The sequence below is a fragment of the Zea mays genome, chromosome 4 (genome assembly GCF_902167145.1).
Source record: "Zea mays cultivar B73 chromosome 4, Zm-B73-REFERENCE-NAM-5.0, whole genome shotgun sequence".
NCBI classification, from domain to species: Eukaryota; Viridiplantae; Streptophyta; class Magnoliopsida; order Poales; family Poaceae; genus Zea; species Zea mays.
The window spans coordinates 241345254-241353984 of record NC_050099.1 but is presented as its reverse complement, the minus strand read 5'-3'; the positions used below and the strand labels follow the sequence as shown (position 1 = coordinate 241353984).

The 8731-nt window shown below is 45.4% G+C and overlaps 1 protein-coding gene across 1 annotated transcript; it reads left to right on the top strand.

Moving 5' to 3' along the window:
- The first annotated feature begins 7461 nt into the window (after positions 1 to 7461).
- LOC100277580 (uncharacterized) lies at positions 7462 to 8306 on the top strand. Its single transcript, NM_001374014.1, has 2 exons — positions 7462 to 7798; positions 7900 to 8306. The coding sequence occupies exons 1-2, from the start codon at positions 7630 to 7632 to the stop codon at positions 8157 to 8159; spliced, it is 429 nt and encodes a 142-aa protein (NP_001360943.1). The 5' UTR covers positions 7462 to 7629; the 3' UTR covers positions 8160 to 8306.
- Positions 8307 to 8731: the final 425 nt, after the last annotated feature.

The following is an 8731-nucleotide window of genomic DNA, read 5'->3' as shown; positions in this document are numbered from 1 at the left end:
GCATTAATCGCCAAAAATGGAGAACTTGAGAGCCCTTATGCATTTTCTCCCCCTTTGGGGCCTAATACTTTCTCCCAAATGGTAAGATAAATATGAGTGAAGGGTCATACCAATTGAGAGTTACATGAGTAACAACAAAGGGTAAATGATACCGTCAGAGTTGGAGTGGAAGCCTTGTTTTTGCCGAATACTCCAATTCCCTTTCAATCTAAGACTAAGGATAGAAATACACTTGAAAGCACATTAGTCTAAGCCTTGGCACAAGAAGAATAAGAAATATGTATTTGCACCAAATGAAAGAGACATGATCAAAGGTATGTAAATTAGCGATGTGTGCAATGTTTCAATCAAAGTTCCGTGAATCAAGTATATCTCATTCCTAAGTTTGCTAAAAGTTTTCTCATCTAGTGCATTGGTAAAGATATCGGCTAATTGGTTGTGGGTACTCACATAAGCAATTTCGATATCCCCCTTTTGTTGGTGATCTCTCAGAAAGTGATACCGGATGTCTATGTGCTTAGTGCGGCTGTGTTCAATGGGATTATCCACCATGCAGATTGCACTCTCATTATCACATAGGAGAGGGACTTTTTTCAATTTGTAGCCATAGTCCCTAAGAGTTTGCCTCATCCATAGTAATTGCGCACAACAATGACCTGCGGCAATGTACTCGGCTTCGGCAGTGGAAAGAGCTACTAAATTTTGTTTCTTTGAAGCCCAAGACACCAGGGATCTTCCTAGAAACTGACAAGTCCATGATGTGCTCTTTCTATCAATTGTACATCCGGCATAATCGGCATCGAAATACCTAATTAGATCAAAGGTAGATCCTTTGTGGGTACCAAAGCCCAAACTTAGGAGTGTAAACTAAATACCTCATGATTCTTTTCACGACCCTAAGGTGAACTTCCTTAGGATTTGCCTGCAACCTTGCACACATGCATAGGAAAGCATAATGTCCGGTCATGAAGCACATAAATAGAGTAAAGATCCTATCATCAACCGATATAGCTTTTGATCCACGAACTTACCTCCCATGTCGAGGTCGAGATGCCCATTGGTTCCCATGGGTGTCTTGATGGGTTTGTCATTCTTCATTCCAAACTTCTTAAGTATGTCTTGAATGTACTTAGTTTGGCTGATGAAGGTGCCCTCTTGGAGTCGCTTGATTTGAAATTCAAGAAAATACTTCAACTCCCCCATCATATACATCTCGAATTTTTGTATCATGATCCTACTAAACTCTTCACAAGATGACTTGTTAGTAGACCCAATATAATATCATCAACATAAATTTGGCATATGAACAAGTCTTTAGCAATTGTTTTAGTGAAGAGAGTAGGATCGACCTTTTCGACTTTGAAGCCATTAGTGACAAAGAAGTCTCTTAGGCATTTATACCATGCTCTTGGGCCTTGCTTGAGCCCATAAAGCGCCTTTGAGATCTTATAAACATGGTTAGGGTAGTCACTATCTTCAAAGCCAGGAGGTTGCTCAACATAGACCTCTTCCTTGATAGGGCCATTGAGGAAGGCACTTTTCACGTCCATTTGATAAAGCTTAAAGCCATGGTAAGTATCATAGGCAAGTAATATACGAATTGACTCAAGCCTAGCTACGGGTGCATAAGTTTCATCAAAATTCAAACCTTCGACTTGTGAATATCCCTTTGCCACAAGTCGGGCTTTGTTCCTTGTCACCACACCATGCTCATCTTGCTTGTTGTGGAATACCCACTTGGTACCTACAACATTTTGATTAGGACGTGGAACTAAATGGCATACCTCATTTCTCGTGAAGTTGTTGAGCTCCTCTTGCATAGCCACCACCCAATCCGGATCTCTTAATGCATCCTCTACCTTGTATGGCTCAATAGAGGACACAAAAGAGTAGTGTTCATAGAAATGAGCAACTTGAGATCTAGTGGTTACCCCCTTGTGAATGTCACCGAGTCTGGAGTTGACGGGGTGATCTCTTTGAATTGCTTGGTGGACTCTTGGGTGTGGCGGTCTTTGATCCCGAATCTCTTGTCATCTTCCTTGTCTTCATTATTATCTTCATCTCCTCCTTGATCAATGTCCTCCTCTTGTGGTGTCTCATCATCTTGATCTTCATCCTCTTCTTCTTGAGCCTTATCCTCATCTTGAGTTGGTGGAGATGCTTTCATAGAAGATGATGGTTGATCTTGTGCTTGAGTGGGCTCCTCGGGTTCTTTTGGATACACATCCCCAATGGACATGTTCCTTAGTGCGATGCATGGAGCCTTTTCATCATCTAATTCATCAAGATCAACTTGCTCCACTTGAGAGCCATTAGTCTCATCAAACACAATGTCATAAGAAACTTCAACTAATCCAGTGGACTTGTTGAAGACTCTATATGCCCTTGTGTTTGAGTCATAATCTAGTAAAAAGCCTTCTACTGCTTTAGGAGCAAATTTAGAACTTCTACCTCTTTTAATAAGAATAAAACATTTGCTCCCAAAGACTCTAAAATATAAAACATTAGGCTTTTACCAGTGAGGAGTTCATACGATGTCTTCTTGAGGATTCGGTGAAGATATAACCGGTTCATGGAGTAGCAGACGGTGTTAAAAGCCTCCGCCCAAAACCGGTCCGGTGTCTTGTACTCATCAAGCATGGTCCTTGCCATGTCCAATAGAGTTCTATTCTTTCTCTCCACTACACCATTTTGTTGAGGTGTGTAGGGAGAACATAACTCATGCTTGATGCCCTCCTCCTCAAGAAATCCTTCAATTTGAGAATTCTTGAACTCTGTTCCATTATCGCTTCTAATCTTTTTGGTTCTCAATCCGAACTCATTTTGAGTCCGTCTTAAGAATCTCTTTAAGGTCTCTTGGGTTTGAGATTTTTCTCCAAAAAGAATACCTAAGTGAAGCGAGAATAGTCATCCACAATAACTAGACAATACTTACTCCCGCCGATGCTTATATAAGCGATCGGACCGAATAGATCCATGTGGAGTAGCTCAAGCGTCCTGTTAGTCGTCATGATGTTCTTGTGTGGATGATGGACTCTAACTTGCTTCCCGGCTTGGCATGCGCTACAAATCCTGTCTTTCTCAAAATGAACATTTGTTAGTCCTAAAATGTGTTCTCCCTTTAGAAGTTTGTGAAGATTCGTCATTCCAACATGGGCAAGTCGGCGATGCTAGAGCCAGCCCATGTTAGTCTTAGCAATTAAGCAAGTGTCTAGTTCAGCTTTGTTATCATTAAAATAAACTAAGTATAGCTGACCATCTAGCACTCCCTTAAATGCTATTGAATCATCACTCATTCTAAAGACAGTAAAACCTACATCAGTGAATAGACAGTTGTAGCCCATTTTGCATAATTGAGACAGAAAGCAAATTGTAATCTAATGAATCTACAAGAAAACATTAGAAATGGAATGGTCAGAAGATATAGCAATTTTACTCAAGCCTTTGACCAAACCTTAATTTCCATCCCCGAATGTAATAGCTCGTTGGGGATCTTCATTTTTCTCATATGAGGAGAACATCCTTTTCTCCCCTCTCATGTGGTTTGTGCACCCGCTATCGATTATCCAACTTGATCCACCGGATGCATAAACCTACAAAACAAATTTAGGCCTTGTTCTTAGGTACCCAAACGGTCTTGGGTCCTTTGACATTAGAAACAAGCACCTTGGGCACCCAAACACAAGACTCTTGTGTTTGCCCCCAACATATTTGGCAACTACTTTGTCTGATTTGTTAGTAAGCACATAAGAAGCATCAAAAGTCTTAAGTGAAATATTATGTTCATTTGATGCATTAGGAATTTTCTTTTTAGGCATTTTGATATGAGCGGTATGCCTCTAGAACTAGAAGCCTCATTTTTATACATAAATGCATGATGAGAAATAGAATGAGGTTTCCTAGCATAATTTTTCCTAATTTTTTGCTCAGGATAGTTTGCAGGATATAAAATATAACCCTCTCTATCCTGAACCATGGGAGCCTTACCCTTAACAAAATTAGACAATTTCTTAGGGGCATTAAGTTTGGTGTTGTTTTGGTTCCCCTGTTGGAAACCAATCCTATCCTTAATGACAGGGCGTCTCCCATTATAGAGCATGCTTCTAGCAAATTTAAACTTTTTATTTTCTAGCTCATGCTTGGATATTTTAGCATTTAATTTTGCTATGTGATCATTTTGTTCTTTAATCATAGCAATGTGATCATCAATAGCTTCAACATTTATATCTCTACATCTAGTGCAAATGGAAACATGCTCAACAATAGATGTAGATGCTTTGCAAACACTCAATTCCTCAATCTTAGCATTTAAATTATCATTCTCAATTCTAAGACTAGAAATTGAATCATTGCACATGCTAAGCTCCTTAGTTAAGTTTTCACATTTTTCTACTTCTAGAGCATAAACATTTTTTAATTTAACAAAATTTTTGTTTTCCTTAACAAGCAGGTCCTCTTGGCATTCCAAGAGATCATCCTTCTCGTTAATGGTTTCTATTAATTCATTTAATTTTTTTCTTTTGATCCATGTTAAGGTTGGCAAAGAGAGAAATTAAATCATCTTCATTATCGCTAGAGCTACCCTCATCATCGGATGTAGTATACTTAGGGGTGGCTCTAGAGTGTACCTTCTTCTTCTTGCCGTCCTTAGCCATGAGACATTTGTGGCTGACGTTGGGGAAGAGAAGTCCCTTGTTGACGACGATATTGGCGGCGTCCTCGTCGGAAGAGGAGTCGGTGGAGCTCTCGTTGGAGTCCCATTTCCGCCCCATGTGCACCTCACCGCCCTTCTTCTTGTAGTACTTCTTCTTCTTCTCCATCTTCTTCTTCCCCTTCTTGTCTTCGCCCCTGTCACTTTCACTAGAATATGGACATTTTGCTATAAAGTGACCGGACTTACCACACCGGTAGCACACCCTTTTGGAGCGAGGCCTGTATTCCTTCCCGCTCCTTTGCTTGAGGATTTAGCGAAAGCTCTTAATGATGAGGGTCATCTCCTCGTTGTCGAGCTTGGAGGCGTCGATTGGAAGCCTACTTGGTGTAGACTCCTCCTTCTTTTCTTCCATTGCTTTGAATGCAACAGGTTGCACCTCGGGTGTAGAGGTGGCGCCTTGCTCTAAGTTGACAATGTGTTTGGAGTCTTTGATCATAAGTTCAAAGCTCACAAACTTGCCAATCACGGGAGACATTTGTTTATATCTAGGATCCCCACATATTAATTGTAATTGAGTTGGGTTACAAAAAACAAGGAATCTTAGAATAACCTTGACCATTTCATGGTCATCCCATTTTATGCTCCCGAGGTTGCGCACTTGGTTGACCATCGTTTTGAGCCGGTTGTACATGGCTTGTGGCTCTTCTCCTTTGTTGAGGACGAATCGACCGAGCTCTCCCTCGATCGTCTCCCGTTTGGTGATCTTGGTCACCTCGTCCCCTTCGTGCGCTGTTTTGAGGACGTCTCAAATTTCTTTGGTGTTCTTTAACCCTTGCACCTTGTTATACTCCTCTCGACATAAAGAGGCGAGGAGTATAGAAGTTTTTTGGGAGTTAAAGTGCCTAATTTGGGCGGCCTCGTCCGAGTCATAGTCCTCGTCCCCCACCTGTGGTGCCTGCGATTCGAATTCAACAATGTCTCATATGCTTTCGTGGAGTGAGGTTAGATGATGCCTCATTTTATCACTCCACATACAATAATCTTCACCATCAAAATATGGTGGTTTGCCTGAGGGAACGGAAAGTAGAGGAGCGCGCTTGGAAATACGGGGATAACGTAGGGGCATCTTACTATACTTCTTGCGCTCATGGCGCTTAGAAGTAGTGGACGACTCGGTGTCGGATGTGGAGGGTGTTGAAGAGTCGGTCTTGTAGTAGACCACCTTCTTCATCTTCTTTTTCTTCTTGACACCCCTCCTATGTGACTTGATGGAGGAAGAGGATTACTCCTTGTACTTGTTGCCGGACTCTCTTGATGGAGTCTTCCCCGAGCCCATGGGCTTGTCGCCGGTCATGATCTCCCTCTTGGCGTGATCTCCAGACATCACTTTGAGTTTGTTAGACACTTAATGAAGCACTGGCTCTGATACCAATTGAAAGTCGCCTAGAGGGGGGTGAATAGGCGAAACCTGAAATTTATAAACTTAAACATACACTAAGACCGGGGGTTAGCGTTAGAATTAAATTCGAGACTGAAGATTGTTTCTCTTGCCACGAGTTGCTCAAATGATGCGGATGACGTTTGAGAGCAAACTCAAATCAATATTGGCAAGGAAACTTTAGAGAGAGGAAAGAGGGCAAACAAATCAAATGGAAATTAACACAAGTGGACACGATGATTTATTTTACCGAGGTTCGGTTCCAAAGAACCTAATCCCCGTTGAGGAGGCCACAAAAGCCGGGTCTATTTCAACCATTTCCCTCTCTCTCAAACGGTCTAAGTGACCGAGTGAGCCTTCTTCTTAATCAAACGGGTCACTAAGACCCGCAAGGATCACCACACACTTAGCTGTCTCTTGCTAGCTTTACAAACACTTAGAAGCAAGAATGGGAAAAAGAGAAGGCAATTCAAGCAACAAGAGCGCAAATGAACACAAAAACTCTCTCTCAAGTCACTAAGTGGTGGAGTTGATTTTAGGACTTGGAGAGAATTTTGATCTATTGAATGTGTCTAGGAGTGAAGTCTTTTGCTCTTGTATTGTATGTTGAATTCAGAACACTTGAATGACTTTGAATGAGATGGTTGGGGGTATTTATAGCCCCAATCACTTACTAGCTATTGGATATTTCTGCTGACGATGGCCATACCGGACAGTACGGCGATGTACCCACGAAGATTAGACATCTATCAAATCAGACGCGTGTAGGCAGCTTGGTCGCCAGCGGGGCCACCCGTTGGCGATTTGTCCAGCTCCAGCTCGCGGCGGGCTCTGTTTGAAAGGCCGAGGCCCAGCCAGAGATGGCCAAACGGGCCGCCCGGCCCGGCCCGGGCCCGGTGAAGCCCGGCCAAAAACCGGGCCGGGCCTGCTGAGCCAGCGGGCTTAATTTTCTGTCCAAGCCCGGCCCGCAGCGGGCCTAAACGGGCCGGGCCGGCCCGTTTAGCACGAAAAAACGGGCCGAAAAGCGGGCTAAACGGGTCGGTAAGCACATTTTAGTGTAAAAAAAACGGGCTTAGAGGTAAACGGGCCGTGCCGGGCTAGCCCGCCGTGCCTAGTTTCCTGTCAAGCCCGCGGCGGGCTCAGACCGGGCCCAAAAAGCGGGCTTCGTGCCGGGCTTACGTGCCTCATGCTTTTTGGCCATCTATAGGCCCAGCCCAGAGAATGACTGGATGAACCGTCGGCGTCAGCTCGGAAAAGGAGATGAGATTAACGTTGGACGGTTTGAGTTTAGACCGCAAGCGGCCCTCTCGCCCGCACGGCAGCGCGCGCCTTTATATATCCCGAGAGAGGCTCCCCGCGCTGAGAAAGCAAGCGGAAACCAGCGCAGCGACTCAGCCTGCCGTCAAGGAGAAGGAAAGCGGAAGCCGCCGAGAGCACGCCGCCCGCCCCGCCCACCTAAAGAAAGAGAGCGCAGAGGAGGCGAGACCCACCCCACCCACCTACCGCGAAGGCTTGACCGCGGACGGAAACACCATCCATGTCGTCGTCGTCGTCTATGGGAGGCTCCCTGGCGCTCGCCGCCGCCACGGCCGTCGCGTTATCCGGCTCCCTCGTCATCTTCTCGCTCTGCCGCGCGCACCTCGCCCACGGCGCCGAGCCGGAGCCGGAGCCGGAGCACGCCCTGCGCCCCTGCCTCTCGTCTTCGGGTACGTACCAGACCCGTCGCTCCTCTTGTTCTTGTTCTTGTTTTGCTCGCGGCGGAGGGGATTCTCACTGCTCTGCTCCTTCCTTGCTCGCTGCTGCGCAGAGAGGCGGACGCGCGGCGGGGGGAAGGCGAAGGCGAGGAGACGCAAGGGCGAGAGGCGGGTGCGGTTCGCGGCCGACGTCGTCGACAATGAGGGCGCGACGCGCCCGGTCAGGTTCTCCCCGCCCGCGCCGTCGTCGTCGGCGGCCACGTGTGGGGACGCGGCGCGGTCGGAAGACCCCATGATGCCTGCCAACCGGGAGGCGCTCTACCGCGGCATGCTCCGCGACCGCTCCACGCACCGGGTCACCTGCTCCTACTGACCCTGACGCTCACCGCCGGAGAGCTCGTTTGTTCGTTGCCTCTCTTCGTTTCGTTTGTTCGTTCGCCGTTAGCGTTCGGTCGGTAGTAGGCAGGCTGTTAACTTCGGAGGTTCATCCTCTTGCTGACGGAGGATTTTGTTAATGGAATTTTTAGTACTCTCTTTTTTTAATGTCTGTGTTTCGTCGTAGATCGATTGATCTACGTTTTTTTTGTTTGAGCGAGGAAAGAAGCCCTGCTCTATAAATACGCTGCCATTTTATCCGAGGGAAAAAGCGGAAAAGGAAACAAAGTTGCTGCTCCAGGACGAGCCTCCTGCACGAATATACAATAATACGCAAACGCAACCCCGTTCACGCGAAATTCTACAGATCGATCGGGGAAAGTAAGCGTTCAAAGGTGTGTGGTAGGTTCGTGGCTAGGGAAAAGAGGGTGCTGTGTGGAAGGGGCTAATGGCTATTTTTGTATTTGTATTCAAATTTATGAGACAAGTCTATGTTTGAAAAATAGCATTTGAAAATGGAAAGAAAAAAAACAAGAGAAGGAAATGAAATAGAAATGAAAAAGAATATAC

Coding starts and splice junctions, on each gene's coding strand:
- LOC100277580 (NM_001374014.1), top strand. CDS start 7,630: ATGTCGTCGTCGTCGTCTATGGGAGGCTCCCTGGCGCTCGCCGCCGCC. Junction 7,799..7,899: donor CCCCTGCCTCTCGTCTTCGG/GTACGTACCAGA, acceptor GCTGCTGCGCAG/AGAGGCGGACGCGCGGCGGG.